The sequence below is a fragment of the Harpia harpyja genome, chromosome 14 (genome assembly GCF_026419915.1).
Source record: "Harpia harpyja isolate bHarHar1 chromosome 14, bHarHar1 primary haplotype, whole genome shotgun sequence".
In the NCBI taxonomy this organism is placed as follows: Eukaryota; Metazoa; Chordata; class Aves; order Accipitriformes; family Accipitridae; genus Harpia; species Harpia harpyja.
The window spans coordinates 1,764,210-1,779,585 of record NC_068953.1 but is presented as its reverse complement, the minus strand read 5'-3'; the positions used below and the strand labels follow the sequence as shown (position 1 = coordinate 1,779,585).

General features: G+C 65.6%; 2 protein-coding genes across 4 annotated transcripts; both read right to left on the bottom strand.

Annotated features, from left to right (window-relative positions):
* Positions 1 to 341: 341 nt before the first annotated feature.
* CPSF4L (cleavage and polyadenylation specific factor 4 like) lies at positions 342 to 3,592 on the bottom strand. Its single transcript, XM_052808487.1, has 9 exons — positions 3,490 to 3,592; positions 3,119 to 3,169; positions 2,481 to 2,633; positions 2,113 to 2,208; positions 1,700 to 1,793; positions 1,326 to 1,368; positions 938 to 1,133; positions 546 to 583; positions 342 to 410 (listed from the first exon to the last, which is right to left on the bottom strand). Exons 1-9 carry the CDS (start codon positions 3,590 to 3,592, stop codon positions 342 to 344), a joined length of 843 nt encoding a protein of 280 aa, XP_052664447.1.
* Positions 3,593 to 6,336: 2,744 nt separating this feature from the next.
* Positions 6,337 to 13,883, bottom strand: CDC42EP4 (CDC42 effector protein 4). 3 transcript variants are annotated; one of them, XM_052808862.1, is made up of 2 exons: positions 13,818 to 13,883; positions 6,337 to 8,328 (listed from the first exon to the last, which is right to left on the bottom strand). In XM_052808862.1, exon 2 carries the CDS (start codon positions 8,189 to 8,191, stop codon positions 7,259 to 7,261), a length of 933 nt encoding a protein of 310 aa, XP_052664822.1. In that variant the 5' UTR covers positions 8,192 to 8,328; positions 13,818 to 13,883; the 3' UTR covers positions 6,337 to 7,258. The 3 variants fall into 3 exon arrangements, with proteins under 3 accessions (XP_052664822.1, XP_052664823.1, XP_052664824.1); XM_052808863.1 differs by lacking the exon at positions 13,818 to 13,883 and adding an exon at positions 9,100 to 9,119; XM_052808864.1 differs by lacking the exon at positions 13,818 to 13,883 and adding an exon at positions 8,597 to 8,616.
* Between the last annotated feature and the right edge of the window lie 1,493 nt (positions 13,884 to 15,376).

The following is a 15,376-nucleotide window of genomic DNA, read 5'->3' as shown; positions in this document are numbered from 1 at the left end:
CTTCATGGGGGATTAGCACACCCACACCCTGATCTCCCAGGACCCCAGCACAAGGTGGTCCCATACTTCTTCAAACCTGTGATCACATAGTGACTTACTGCCCCGGTCCATATGCAGCCAGCAGCTGCACAGGGGGGAACAGAGGCAGCTGTGAAGAGTCCAATTTTGGTTGCATTAGGGAAGCTGTGATTTCTCTGCTGCTTGTGCAAAGAGCTGTGAGAGCCAGCGCTGAGCAAAACCAACTGGCTTTTCTAGTCCAGCAACTGCCCTAGTAGCCGTCTGGCTGGCTCCATTGTGCTTTACGGTGTCCTCCTTCCGTGTTCCATGTGGGAGCACTTGAGTCACTTCCCCAGCAGGATTTCCAGCTGCCTCTTCCCACACTTACTGGTGTAGTGACCTTTCTGTCCGCACTGCGGGGACAAGGAGAGGCAGGCATCAGTTTTATGCTGGATCAACCCAGTGCCATCCTACCACATGTTCATTTCCACACCATTTCCCAGCAAATGGGCTAATGGAGCCATGCCATGTTCCAGCACAGCTCTCACCTGCGAGCAGCATCCCGAGACCTCCAGCTGCAACAAACCTCCAACCCACAGGGACGCAAGGGGCTCACTGCTCTCCAGGGCTATTCCACTGCATGCCAAGTGTTTATTACCCCAGAATTCCCTTCTCCCCATCATCACTTGCGGTCAGATTATTTCAACCCAAGTACAGCCTCCTTCCCCGCCAGTTCATACCCCAGCTGCCTGGGGGGGGGGGGGGAGGTTCCAGGGCTGAGAAACAGCCCAGAGAGAAGACAGACATCTAGAGTCAAGGAAGCTGTTTTGAGAGAGCCGTGGGAGTCCCTGCACCACATCCTGCCCCTCACCATAGCGCTTTACCCTCCCTCCAAGGCTAGACCATTGCTCCCGGGCCTCCCAGTCCCAAAAACACTTACACTTGAAGCAGGTGCCTTGTTCAAACAGGCTCTGTGGGCCCCGGGGGCAGGTATTGGTGTCCCACAGCTGTGCTGACAGGTGCTGGGTGCTGCCGGTGACTGGTAGGGGGGGCTCCATGGGTGGCACATCCTTGCATCCACTCTCCTTGCCAGCAGCCACATCCAGCTCTACAAGCCCCTGAGGACAGCCAGCTCCCTGGGGGGACATGGGGCAAGAGGGGCAGTTAGCAACTGCTGTCCCACCAAGCTCCCACAAAAGCTGGGGCAGAAGCAAGGGAAGCAAGAGCTGTGGGGCAGGGGCAGCTGGTGCATCACCCTGATGGGCAGAGGCACAGAGCAAGAGGGCTTCAGCTCAAGAGGGAACAGCATAGGACCTTCCCTGCATCACCTTGGATGGATCCATGCTGCTTGTCATCAGCCCGGCCTTGAGGCTGGAGAAGGACACAAAGGACAGGCAGTTACTCCCCAGGACATAGCAAGCAGTACCCCCAGATCCCCCCATGGCTCCCACAGCCTCTCAGGGCTGTTCTGGGGCTCAGGCAGCTGGTACAGGCATCCCCATGGGGATAACCCTGTGGTCACCAGCTCAGGTTGGACACAGGGAGAGACCGGAGGGGTCCGGTTAGTTCAGACAAGGACCCAAAGCACCCTTGTCCTTGACCCAGACACTGCAAGGACCACGGCCACCTCTGCAGCCTCGGAGAGGGGGCTGTCCCCCAGCCTCGTGCCTAGCTCCCCCCCCCCAGCCTGCCCAGTACGTACTGCATGAATTTGCACTTGGGTCCTTCTGGGCAGAAGCCGACGAGGTAGTTGGCACACATCACCCGCCGCGTGTGCTTATACTTGCACAGGGGACCTGCCACGCAGAGGAGAGGTTCCTGCTTACGGGCACACGGCATCGCCCCCTGCCCCACAGGGATTTGGGGAGCCCAGCTTTCCCCAGCAGCCCCTTCCCCTTCGGCTCTATGGGGTCTTCGCTCCCTGAGCCCAAAATCCCCACCAGTCTCCCTCCCAGGCAGTCCCCAGACAACCCACTGCGGTTCACCTCACTCTGGCTTGGTCACCTCAGAGGTGGCAGGAGGTTGGGCCAGCAGTGGGGTCCAGACTCCCCATCACCGGTGGGTAGGGAACATGGGCAGCCCCTGCTCACCCCAGCACTCATCCCGACAGCTCACCGTGCCTGCAGAAACCACGGTCGTACCAGGGACAACCCATGGTGCTGGTGGTGGCATCAACGTGCAGGAAGGGACAGTCCTTGTTGCTGCACTCGCCTGCAGGAGCAAGGGGTGGGAGAGGTGGGACAACGCTCACTCGAGCCAAACGCGGTGGAAATCACTCAAGGATGGGCTGGATGGGAGGAACTGGGGTGCACCAGGAGCACCCAGGCTTGGCCTGGGGAGCAGTGGCCCTGGGCAGGTGCCAGTGGCATTTCTTCCCACAGACAGGAGGTGGCATCAGGCACTTGCTTGAGGCCAGACCCGAGGGACATGGGTGCTGGGGTGGGAAAAGTTCGCTGGGGTCCCCAGCCCGGTCCCACACCTACCAAACTTGGAGAAGAAATAGCACTCGGGCATCTTGGTCGCGTCGTACTCGTGCAGAAAGTTGCATCCATCGCCCTTCTTGCAGAGCCCGCGCAGCCAGTGCTTGCACACCACCGTCTTCTCCCCGCCGACGTGCCGGAAAGGGCACCGCACGCCTGGCCGTGGCACACGCACACTGTCACAGCCTGCCTGTGCCCCACAGCCCCTGCCATCGCAGCCCCCAGCAGCCCCTCCAGCCCTGCCTGCACTCAGGACCCCCCCCTGCCCCAGCACCTCCCAGCTCCTCAGCTGGGGACACGCCAGCAGGAGTTTTCCAGGATGTGGAAGAGATTTGCAGCACCCACTGGGTGCGTGGGGCTCAGTTTCCCAGGCACTGCCAAGGTCTGGTCGCCCTGGAGGTGTTCAAGCCCTCCCCAGTGCGGAAGGGGTAGGAGCACTCATCCAAAGGGCCAGGGGAAACGATGGACTCTGAGCAGCATTAGCATTTTGGGCCAAAACATGCCAACCCACTGACCACAGAGCAACCTGCCACGGACTTGGGCTGGTCATGGAGCGGAGAGGGGTCCCATCCTGCTCCCTGGCGTCCCCAGGATCTTTCAGGGTGGTGCCAGTCCCATCCCTGTCCCTTTGCAGCACTCACCCTTGGTGCACAGCCCTCGGTGGAAGAACTCGCAGACAGCCGACCCCAGCTCTGCAGGGGAAAGCAGGGCAGGGAGAGCTTCACCAGCCAGCCCCAGTGCCGGCACCACTGTGCTATCGAGGGCGAGAGCATCTCAGCCCCCTCCGCTGGCACCCCCCACAAAGCTGTGCCAGATGCTTCCATCCCTGAGGGAGCAATGCCCGGAGCCAAGCAGGCCTTGGGCAAGAGCCCTGGGAAAAGGCAGGACAAGAAGCACCCAGGCATTGTGGTGGATGCAGCAAGAGCCAGGAGCACCAGCAAAGAGGAGAACCCCAACACCTCCTGCACTCGTCATCCTCCAAGGATGCCACAGGACCCTGTCCCCAACTTACTGTCCATACCCGGGAAGGGCAGGGGCCGAGCTCCTCGCTGCTGCTCCACATCAGCCTCCAAGTCAAACCTGATCTTCTCCACACCGGCCACCAGCTCCTGCATCGCCTCCGCTCCGGCAAGAGGCACCTCCAGCAGGGAGCAGGGCTGCAAAGGGGCTGCCCGAGGAAAGCACGGGTCTCCCAAGGGAGCACCACGCTCTGCAGGTCACTGCAGCTAACTTGGCCTCAGCCGTGCTCAGAAACCCCCCTCCTCCTCCTCCTCCTCTCCAAGCCAGAGCAAAACCAGTACGAGCAGCAACCTGGAGTGCTCCGTTTAGAGAGAGAAGCTGCCCACATCTGATCTCAATTTGCAGCCGTGATTGCCTGGTGCCGCAGCCCAGCTGCGGGGAGCTCAGCCCCTGGGCCCCCATCGCATTCCCCCCCCACTAATTGCCTCTCTGCACTGACATCTGCTTTTCCTCCAGCCCCAGCTCTGGGGCAGAGCAGCTGGCCCACATCTCCCCGGGAGCACTGGGGTCTGCGGGGGCTGGCCATGAGCTGGGTTAACCCCCTCACACCGGGGCTGCTGCTCAGCCTTAAACAGAGCCAAATGTGGCCCAAGTACTGCAGCTAAACGCTCAGATCGAAAGGGATGGATCCTGCGTAGTTTTTGTTGCATGCCGACTGCTTTGAGCATCGCTGGGTGCACAGCGGCACCATCCCCAGCCCCGCGCTCCAGCGACTGGTGCCCGGCAGGACAGACCCACGTCCCCGGGCTCCTGGTGGGGATGGTCAGATCACACCTCATGCCCTGATGAGAAGCCCCTTCGGTCCCCACCACGGGGCCGGGGGCTTGTACACGTGCAGTGGCACGTGCCGGGCACGACCACGGTGCCACGCTGCTTCCCAGGGCTGCCGGGACCCCACCGGGAAAACGCCACGCAGCCCCTGGGTTTAACCTAACGCTCTGTCCCTCCTCCATCACGCGGCTCCCACGGCCACGCGCATCCCCGGCACGCGCCCGGAGCGACACGGCCTGACGCATCGGGGATGGAGACCTGCTCCCATTCTGTCACTAGCTATAAATGCACTGGACCAGTGCTGCCCGCCTGCCGGAGTGCTGCCTGCGGGTGCTGCGGCCGCAGCCCTGCACAAGGTGCCGTGCACCGACCCGGCGCCGAGCGTTCGTGCCACCCACGTCCCATGCACAGGCCAGGTCCCACACCGAGATGCCCACCCTGTGCTGTGCAGATGGAGGCATTTTGGGGAGGCTGTGGGTGCAGCTCAGCCGACCTGCCCTCCCCTGCAGAAGGTGCTGGCCGGACACTGCTGGCATTGCAGCGGCGCTGGTGTTACTCCCCACTAGCCCGGGACCCGTTGCACTGGCCCCGTGCTCGCTCGCCCGCGGTGTGCCAGGGCCGCCATCCCGTCCCATCGAGCGGGGCCACGTCCCGTGCGTGCTCAGCGAGCCAACACGCGTTTTCTGCCCCGTCGGCTCGTGGCAGCGCGGGGCTGCCGAGCTGGAGGCTGGAGCCGACAGGCGTCACAATGATCGCGATTGCCAAGTGACGGTCACAGGCAGCCAGTGCCGGGTCACCCGAGGGCCTCTCCACTCCCTGCAGCACCAGCGAGACCCCCGGGGGAGCGAGGGGGTCCCGGGGAAGGGGTGCAAACCCCGGTGACCTGCCCTGCCCCACTGCTTTGTGTCAGAGCATCCATAAGGGACAAGAGGAGCCAGGTCCCCCCCTCCGCAGCCTGGTGACCTCCCAGGAGGCAGCGACCAGGACCATTGGGGCTCAGGGGACGAGTGCTCGGAGCAGGGACGGGGGACAGTGGCCCTGGGACGCTGGCACAGTGCAGGGGGGCTGTGTTGCAGTGACCGGGGCAGAGCAGCCCGGTGAGCTCAGAGCCACCAGCTGCAGCTGCTGTTGTTCTCCCCGTCCCGGACAATAGCCCAATGTCCCACGCCGCGGGGCGTTGTGTCGGGCATGGCACACGCACAGGACCCCATTGTGTCCCCGCTGTGGCACAGCACTTGCCCGCTCCCACCGGCTTCACCAGGGAAGATCCCTCCAGGAGGACAGGGACACCCAGCCCCCTCCTAGGGCCAGGAGATGTTGGAGGGGCCAAATCCTTTCCTCCCCCCTCCACCACCGGTGAGGAGAACCTGGCCGGTGCTCCCAGCAGAACCATGCTCTCCACCCGCTCGGGGAAGGACTCTGGGGCTGCTCCTGGCACTTCGCCCCATCACAGCCCAGCTCCATCAGTGGGGCTGGGGAAGAGAAGGCAGCCCCGGCGCTGGCACAGCCCCGCTCGCACCAGGGGCTGAGCTGTGGGATGGGAGCAACCTGCCCCGCTCACCACGCCGGGCTTGGTAGGGGCCACGGCAGCCCCAAGGGACCGGGAGCACCCAGGGCAACCCCAGCCCTGGCCCCCAGCCCGTGGGAGCGGGGACAGCCAGTCCTGCCCTGCCATCCCCTTCCCCTCCTGCCCGGCTGGCAGGGAGCGAGCGGGGCCGCAGGGAGGAGAGCGGAGTCTTGGCAGAGCCGTCCCTTGGCAGGAACCAGCCTGGCCGGAGGGTCCCAGCCCGGAGCCAGATCCGGACAGCGGGAGCTCGCCCGCTTCCTCCCACCGCAGGCAGCCCCGCGCGATGGGCAGATAAAGTACGGCCGCTGCGGGTGCCGAAACGCCGGCCAGGGGACCAGCCGCCAGGCAGGACTCCAGCCAGGGATGGGCAGCGAAGGTGGAGGCAGCAGGACAGGGTCTGGGGACGGTGGCAGCACAGAGAAAGCCAGTCCCCACTCGTGCAGCAGGGTGCAAAGACGCACGTCCCCAAGCGTCTCGTCCCCCAGGAGGTCAGGCCACTGCTGTCACTACCGTTTCCTTTTATTCTTTGCATTTGTACATACATGGTATAAAACCCTCCTCTTCCAACCGCCCGCACCGGGCCAGTGTCGGCACTGCCCAGCCAGAGAAGCCCCGCGACGGCGGCCACCCGGCACGCAGGACACCGGGGCTCACCCTGGCTCACGGGGGGGGTCTCGGGTGTTCCTCCCACGGGGGACAAACCCACGCTCCCATCGGCATCCCCGGGAGCAGCCAGTGCCAAGGCTGACCAGGAGGCATCCCCGTGACCTCCAGGCTGTTTGGAGGGTCGAGCACCTGGGATGGATCCATCCATCCATCCATCCGAGGGCTGGGGAGCGAGCTCCCACCATGGCATGGGGCTGGAAGCTCTTGGTCTGCAGAAAGTCCCCAAGAAACCCGGGGAGCTGGAGCTGCCCACGATCCCGGGCCCCTTCTGAGCTCCAGAGCCAAGTCCTTCCTCATGGGAAATCTCCCCTCGGTTAAAACCAAAAGCGAGAGTAAAGAAAGTTAAGTACAAATCAGAGAGCAGTAAAAACCGTATGGCGGAAAAAAATACATATATTACTAAAGGGGCTAAAACTTCAAAGCCTCATCTTGTTTGATCCTATATGCTTTACATGGTGGGGGGGGTGGGGGGAAAAAGAAAAGAGCTAACATCCAATGTCCAACAGAAAGAACCAAAATCAAGTCTGCTTTCCCCTCCTGGGATGTGCTGGAGCTCTCTGGGGACCAAGAGGCATCGGAGCTGCCGCCGGCCCCGGGAGCAGAGCGCTGTCCTGCCGCGGCACATCCGACGGGGAGAGGGAACAAGTGAGGAGTTGAGTCTTCCCCGGTGCCACCCGTTGCAGCACCGGGATTATTCGGCCCCGTGTCCAAGCAACCGCAAATGAGAACCAGACCCCTTGGCTCGGCTGACCGCCTTTTATACTCTGATCTCGTCGTCGTCTTCGTCGGCGAACGAGAACTCCTTGTCGGGGCGTTTCGGGGGGCCCCCCCGTTGGCTCGGTGGCCCGGGAACGGGGCTGCGCTCCTCCGGCCCCGAGGTGCAGCTGGACGCCGAACTGCTGTCCCTGGGGCAGCGGCCGCCGGCACCGCGGGGTGGGCTCTGGCTTGGCAGGGCTGCCGCCGCCGCCGGGGAGCCGGGCAGGGCGGCATCCGCCTCCTCCTCGCGGCTCTCCTCTACCTCGGGGTCTTCGTCCTGCTCCCACTGCTCCTTATCCATGATGCTGAGGACGTCCCCGAGCATGGAGGGCCCCAGGTCGATGTGGAAGGACATGATGGACTCGGCGTGTTTCATGCCCGCCCCACTCTTGGCCACCACGACGGGCAGCTCCGTGATGTCCCCGAAGTCACGCTCATCCAAGCCGGGACTCAGCGGCCCGGCGGCCGCCCCGTTCGGGCGCTGCTGGTCTTCGGGGCTCACCTCCTCGGGCAGCTTCTTGACGGGGCTGGAGGAGAGGCTCTTGGGCAGCTGCCCCGCGCTCCTGTCCACCTCCTTCTCGTTGAGCTGGGGCAGGGAGACGGCGTTCTTCACGAAGAGCGCCGAATCCCGCAGCGAACCCAGCATGTCCCGCCGGTCACCTCGCGTCACCGACTGCGAGCGCTTGCTGCTGCGGAAGCGGCGGGAGAGCAGGCTGGGTTTGGAGGCACCCGGCTCTTCGCCAACCTCCGGCCCCGGCTCTCCCGCCTTGCTGGTGAGGAAGGAGGTGTCCCCAAAGGCGTCCCCCGCTCGCCCCACATGCATGGTGTGGCGAAAGTCCCCCAGAGGCGCGCTGATCATTTCGGCCGTCAGGTCGGCCCGCGAGCGCCGCTTGGAGTGGGCAGAGTTGGAGACGAGTTGCTTGAGGATCGGCATCGCCGCGGCAGGGAGGGGTTGCGCCGCGCTGCACCGGGATGGCCAAGACGGAGCCGCGCGTCCCGCGGACCCCACTGGTGCTCGCGCTTGGTGCTCTCTGCAGCTGGGCTCCCACTGGTGTCACGGACGGGTCACTCCTAGGGGACAGGAGAGAGGGACACGGTCAGGCTTTAAGGACACAGACGGGCATGGCTCTGCCGACACCAGCCCTCACCCTGCCAGGCTGCAGAATGTGACCCCATGCCCGCCAGCCGCTCCGCTCCCCTGGGAAAAACCTCCACGCAGGGCATCGCTCCACAGGGAACGGGTCCCCAAACACCCCTGAGCTCCCCTCACCCCCCAAACGAGCGGGTCCCAGACCCCAACCATGGAGCAGACATGCAGAAAGGACCGCAAGAGGAAGACCTGGGCACGGGGGTGTTGCAGGACAGTCCCCAACCCTGTCCCCCACGTAAACGGGCATAAAGAGAGATGTGAGGTGCCACGGGCACCCGCCATCCCCTCCCCACGCAGCCCCAGCCTGCCGGAGCGGGGCACGGCAGCACTCGAGCCTCTGGGAGCCGCACGCCGAGAAGATGCCTGGGATTTTTTTTATTTTTTTTAATTGGAAGAAAGCAGGGAGGAGCAGACGCCAGGAGGAATTGGAAACAGACGGCAGGAAGTGTGCGAGGAGGGCGTAGAGCCCCCGGGAGGCACCGCCAGCCAAGCAGCGTGCCGGGGGGAGCCGGGATGGGGGACGGAGACGGGCAGGGACCCCGCGGGTACCCCTTCATGCTTGGCAGGATGGGGACGTGGGGACGCAGCCTTGCTGCTGCCCTCGAGCACCCCAAAGCCCCCCGTGCCGCTCCTCGCTATACCCCGGCGCTGAGCCCACGCGTGGCCGTGCCCACCCTCCCCGGCCACCTCACCGTCACCGCTGTGACTCCAGCGGCGGCAGAGATCACAAGGGCCCTGGCTGACCGGCACGTGGAGAGGAACATTCCTCCTTCCCGTGGCCGCCTCGGTGCCGCCGGTCAACCTGTCCAGCCCAGCGCCCGTGGCCACGCAGGAGGGGACAAGGACAGAGGACCACGTCACCGCATCCCATCCTTCTCCTGGCGCCAGGCAGCCCCAGGTGGTCCCGGGAGAGGCTGCCGGGGAGGAAGGGCTTGTGGCCGCCCGCTTCCTCCCTTCGGGCACCGCCGGCGACACCGCGGCCCCGTGACACGCACGGGGAAGGGACCGACGTCTCTCCTCCGAGTGAGCCTCCAGGTGGGGGCCGTGTCCCCCCTCGTCGCCCACCCAGCCCCAGGGTGCACCTGAACGGCTCCGCTGACCACAGGCAGCGACGGCAGCACGGTCCCGGCACAACCCAGTCCTGTACCTGCTCAGCCGGACACCGCGGCGGACCACGGCGTCTGCCCCACAGCTCCCAGCACAGCTAGAGGAGGGGTCCCGCTCCCCATCCCTTCCCAAACCTCCCCTGCGATGCCCGGCCGTCCCCCGCCACGGCAGTGGGGCCTCAGGCAGGTTGCGGCCGATCCGGTCCTGCGCAGGCAGGATGGACTCTGACCCCACACGGGTGCAAAGTCCCGGTGCCCAGCCCTCCCATGCACAGCTTCCATACGGGGCCGGCCAGGGCAGGCACGCCGCACGGCACGGCGCTGGTGGCACCGGTCCCCATCCATCCCCGTGCAGGATCCCACCACCCCGCGGAGGCGAGCCCTTCTCGGCAGGGCGACCGCCCGACTCCGCTGCGGCAGAGCCCCGGGGATGTGACGGTGCGTGGGGGCTTTGGCCAACGGAGCCCTCAGTTTATCCCCAGCAGCTGGGGGAAGAGACAGAACAGCCACGTCGTCTTCTCCGCACCCTCAAACCAGGAGCTGGGTGGACTTCTTCCCCCCCCTCCGAATGCAGAGGAGCAGCTTGCTGGAGCCCCGCTCCTCTGGCCAGGATCTCACGCACGCCCAGCTGAGCCTGTGTGCATGGCACAGACTTTTTCCCCTTGCAAGGTCTCCTTTCAGGCCGGCATTCCTCCAGCCTTTGGTTTTACATAAAACAAACACTCCCGGCGAGCTCCCCAGCTGGGCCAGGCAACCGTGCTGCTGATTTAGGCCATCTGGGGACTGTCCCTCCCTTGTATTTAGATTTCAGGGCCAAGTTCAGCATTTGTGAGATACTTTGCAAGCCTCGGCAAAGGGGCCACGGGGAGGTTGGAGCGTTACCGGTGCGCCATGGCAGCCTCCCCGGCCAGCAGCTCTCCATCACCGTCACAGCCTCCAAACAAGCCACCGTGTCCCGCCTCGACGCTCCTGCCCACAAAGCCTTTTCGTAGCAGCCAAAATCTCCCCCATCCCTCAACGCTTCGCTCCCAGCTCACCCCAAGAGATGACGGCAGCACGGCGGGATGCTGCTGCCTGCACAACCCGGCCGCTGGCCCCATCCTGCCCGGGGGGAGCAGGACACAGAGCCCTTTTTTTTCACTCTTCTTGCTTGCGGAGAGGAGAGCGGATCCTGTGACATTCCCGCTGCCGGTGCTTTCACAAAGGAAACCAGGCCAGGGCAGCTTCGCTGCCACCGCCTCTCCAGCTACCTACCAGGGAAAGCTGCTCTGTAACCCGAGAGACTTTGCAGGCAGGCAGGCAGGCTGGCAGGCAGCGCTGCCCATCCTGGGGCAGCGAGCCCAGAGCACCGCCAAGTCCCAGCAGGGATTTGGGGAAAGGGGAGGGGATGGGACTTGCAAGTGCAGGATAAAGCGTACCGACAGACCACGCGCTGCTTCCCACCTGCCCTCCCAGCCCTTTGGGACCACGAGCTCCGAGGATTGGGAGCCCCAGGTCTCCAGGGACACGATATTTCCCCTGCGAATGGGTGTCTGCTTGCAGGACAGCAGGGTCCTGCAGCCAGCGTGGAAGGTGGGACAGCCCTGGCCGGGTGCAGGGCAGGCAGCGGGGACCGCGTGCCCTGATGGTGCAGGCTTCCCACAAGATCCCCCCCATCCCACTCATCCCACTTAGCACCAGTCACCCACGGGGACCAGAGGCACAAGTGGCTTAAAGAAAGGCCAGTGAATAGGTGCGCACAGGAGAAACGCCGAGTCCAGCCGCGCTCCCACGCGTCCTGCCCCCAGCTCGTCCCGCTCACGGGCTGCAAGAGCCAAACCTGCGGAGGGGGAAAGCATCCCAGCCGGCCAGGCTGGCTCCAAACGAGCCTCCCCGGCTTTGCCGTGCAGAGCACCCCAGGCAGTGCCCTCCAGCCCAGAGATCAGAGGATGCTCTCCCCACCCTGCCAGGCGCTGGGGCAGGGGCTGTGCTGGACCGGTCGGGTCCCCCCATTGCCGCCTGGGGCCAGGGAGAACCGGCACACCGAGCAGGGAGGACACACCGGCTGCTCAGCCCCACTTTCTGGTGCGCTGCCCCTCGGGGATCCGGCTCATGCGGCCCTTTGATGTTGCTGCCTGGCAGACAGCTGCCGGAGACAGGGCACGGATCACACCTTGCCACCGCCGGCCCCGGGAGGGGACAGGCCCGCTGTCACACCCTCAAATTGGGCTCCCCAGCGAGTCTTCCCAGGGCTTGGGGGCAGAAAGTCCTGTTAGTGCGGGCAGCCCAGGCGCCCCGGTGACCGTCTCCTCCCCGGCGCGGGTGACAGGTCTGGTCCTGTCCCCGGCATCGGGACGCCGTTGCAGTCGTGCCACGGGATGCGTGGAGCAGCCCCGGCAGCGACTCTGGAAGTGGAAAGGCAGCCGGCAGCGAGTGTCAGAGCCGGGGCCGGCGAGACGGCTCGCCGGGGTGGGAGGCAAAGCTCGGCTCTCGCCAGGGCTATCGGCACGCTGATCAGCGCCAAGCTGGGGAACTCGCCGTCCCAACGCCGGCACGCCGGTGCCAAAAGCAGAGCAGCGTTCCCGGAGGGACTGCCGACGACCAGGAGCTAGCCAGAGTTCAGCGAGGAACTATTGGCAGGACACGCCAGAACACGCAGAGGACCATAAATCCTCCTGCTACGGGGACACGAACCAGCCTGCGGCTCTCCAGGGCGAGCAGGGGACGTTTCCGGGGGGAAAGGTTATCTCCTCGCTGGCCCTGGCTCCGTCTCTCACAACAGCAGGGGCTGGCCGGGGTCCGACAGGATACCGGGGCTAAACAGACCTCCCGACCTCCACCAGGCTCCAAATTCCTGTGGTTTCGCTGGGGCGGATGGGAAGTAAACAGGCGGGCTTCCCACGGCTTGGCCACGGCACCCTACCTGCCGGCAGGACCCGGCACCCCGTCAGCCGGCCGGCTCGGGGGGCCCACGGCCGCGGTGGCTGTTTGCGCTCGCGACAAAACCCAGGGAACAAAGGGAGATACCGCCACGGTCAGCACAACGCTGCCGGCAGCGGGGCTGCCTGCGGGCATCGGCGTGTGGCTGCCCATCGGGGCCGTGGAGGGAGCCCCACTGCCGGGTCAGCCCGTGGCACAGTGTCAGGCGGCTGGCCCCGGCGATGGGGATTTGGGCCAACCTTACTCTTCCTCCCACCCCCCCGCCAGGACCTAAACCCAGTGAACTTCCTCGGTGCTAAACCTCAGCTGGATTCACTCCATGGTCTCCGAGGGAGCTGCGTCCAAAACAGACTTGTTTACTGTGAGCCCAGCTCGGGAGGAAGCCCCGTCCCGGGGTGCAGAGACCTGTGCTCCCTTCGTTACCTCACTCCGTGCCTCAGTTTCTCCCCCAGACTGCTAACGATCCCAACTCCTGATCTATATATTCGGCACTCGGAAACATCTATACTTAACGCTGCTACCGCCGGGGTCAAACCAGGGCGGCGAGGGCTGCGTCCAGCTCCCCAAGAGCGGTCGCTGCCCACCAGCCCCCGGCTCTCCCGGCACCGGAGCGGGTTGGGGAGCCAGCCCCATGCCCAGGCTTGCAAAGCCGGGCAGGTCCCTGCTCCCCAAGGCACCCACGGGAACCGGCGTGTGCTCCCCAGGGATGGCGAGCAGTGCTGGAGGGCTGGCTGGGGGGGGGTCAGAGGGGAAGGCTGGGGAAGGGGAGCGGGGGGGGGAAGGCCGGGAAGCCCTGTCCCAGGCTGCAGGAGGATGAGCTGGAGGGGGATTTCGGACGGCTCTGACTCAGCACCCGCCTGCGCCCAGCCCCGGCCAGCCCGGGGGTGCTGCTGGACCCGCTCCAGCGAGGGGAGGATCAACCTTTCCGAGAAGGGCCGCGGGCAGCCACCGCCCCGGCTGCGCCCACCGCCGGCTCCGGTGCACCGCAAAGACACCCCCCCCCCCCCCACTAACCCCCCCCCCCCCCCAAACCCGGTCGGGGAGCCGCGGGCGAGCGGCCACCGATCGCCCCCAGGGCTGGCTGAGCCGGGCCGGTTTCCCCCACGCTGGGCAAAGACGGCTCCGTAGCCCTGTTAACCCCTTCGCCCACCCGCGTTCAGGACCGGCCCCACGTTCCGGTGGTGGGGTGGGGGAACGTGTCACCGCCGCCCCCGGCCCGCTACCGGAGCGGGGTTCGGGGCAGCCCCGGGGACCCCGCCCGCCACCGGACAATAGCCGAGCTGGGGCCCGGCTGCCTTCCAGCCCCCCCCACCCGCGACCGAGCCGTGCCGTGCCGGCCTGAACCGAGCCCCCACGGTACCCCTGACCCCCCCCACCCCCCTCACCTGAACGCCCGGGACCCGCCGCCGGTCCATGGCCGAGCCGAGCCGGAGCAAAACTGTCCCCCCCCCCCCCCTTCCACTACCGCCGCGGCGGAGCATGATGTCATCGCCCCGCCCGGACCAATGGCGCGGCGCCACGTCACGCGGCAGCCCCACACCCTCCATTCAAACCCGAGTGGGGCGGGGCGAGGTGAACCTTCTCCCAGGCGCGGCCCCGCCCGTGGGGGGGATCCCGGGCACGTCCCGTGGGGGGGTGTCCACCCGAGTGGGGTCACGAGTGGGGTCCTGGTCCCTCCTGGGTGGGGTGCAGGGATCCGCGAGGGTGTGGGGGGTCCCAGATCCCTGGGGGGGGGGGGGTCCCGAGTGGGGTTCCCGTGGGCAGAGCGGGGGCTGGTTGCACCCTAGGCTGAGCGGCCGGGGGTTGAGGAGGTGGGAGGTGTCCGACTCTAATTAATTAAAGGGAATTAAAAGCTGAACGGAGCTGCCAAGAGGAGGCGGGTTCAGCCCCGGGGCAGCACCAGTGTCCCTGTTCCACTCGTGACCGTGACACCCACGAGGCTGCAGCACCCCCCCTCACCCTCCACCGCCCCCCCAGCTCTCTGTCCCCAGCCAGTCCCGCTGCTCCGTCCCCCTCGGGGGGGCCGCCAGGCCCCTCCAGGGCCGTGGGGCGGTTGGGTGGTCCGTGGCCAGGACGCGATGGCGGGGGGCACCCCGGCCACCCCGGCGCTGGCGATGTGCTGAAAGGGAGAGTGCAGGGCTGCACAGCCGCTCTCGGGGATTAAGGCGAGACCTTTGTGGGAGAAAAAAGGCGGGAGAGATGAGATTATCCCGAATCTGCCTAATGCAGCGTTTCTTGCATATTCCAGAGCGTCTGGCATCTCTGCAGGGGGGAGCCAGGCTGGGGTGCAGGGGGGCGGTGAGTGGGGTCCCGGCATGCCCCAGATGTGCAACCCTGGGGGCTCCGGTCCTGGGGCACGATGCTGTGGGGGGGGACAAAGATTTCTCATGTCACCGGTGCAAGGAGATGCGTTCCCCAGGCTTGGTGGCACCAACCTGGGGGCTGTGGCCGCGGCGGCAGCCGGGGCCGGGCATCACCGGGCATTTTGCTGGCTCATCGGGTGCAGACACTTCTCTCCGTGGGAAGGGCAGGAGGCCGCTCGATGCATAACCACGGAGCCGCCGCTCCTACGGGCAGCAGGGGCGAGCCTGGCACTGCAGAGATGCTGGGATTGGCACGGCAGAGATGCTCTGCCAGACTGAGCAACGGGGCCAAACCACCCAGGGCATGGCCTCTGCCCGCAGCCTGGGTGTCCGGCACAACCTCCACCGGTGCCTGCAGTCTGCTCCCCAGGCTGTGCTGCTTCCTCGGCCCACACCAGTGCCATTTTCACAGCCATTTGTTTGGCAAATTTTATTTTCCTTGCTTTCCATATGGGGAAACTGAGGCAGGAGGCAAAACCCCCGTGCCCACAGTTGAGCAGGGGTCCCCTGGGAGCCACCGCTGGATGCAACAGTGGTTTGTCGGTGGGTGAGGAAGAGGAGGAGGGTTTGCCAGAGCACCC

Excerpts from the sequence above, each read along its gene's own strand:
- CDC42EP4 (XM_052808862.1), bottom strand. The coding sequence starts at position 8,191 with ATGCCGATCCTCAAGCAACTCGTCTCCAACTCTGCCCACTCCAAGCGG.
- CPSF4L (XM_052808487.1), bottom strand. The coding sequence starts at position 3,592 with ATGCAGGAGCTGGTGGCCGGTGTGGAGAAGATCAGGTTTGACTTGGAG. Across the intron at positions 3,170-3,489 it reads GCCCTTCCCGGGTATGGACA|AGCTGGGGTCGGCTGTCTGC; the intron begins GTAAGTTGGGGA and ends TTTCCCCTGCAG. Across the intron at positions 2,209-2,480 it reads CTATTTCTTCTCCAAGTTTG|GCGAGTGCAGCAACAAGGAC; the intron begins GTAGGTGTGGGA and ends TTGCTCCTGCAG.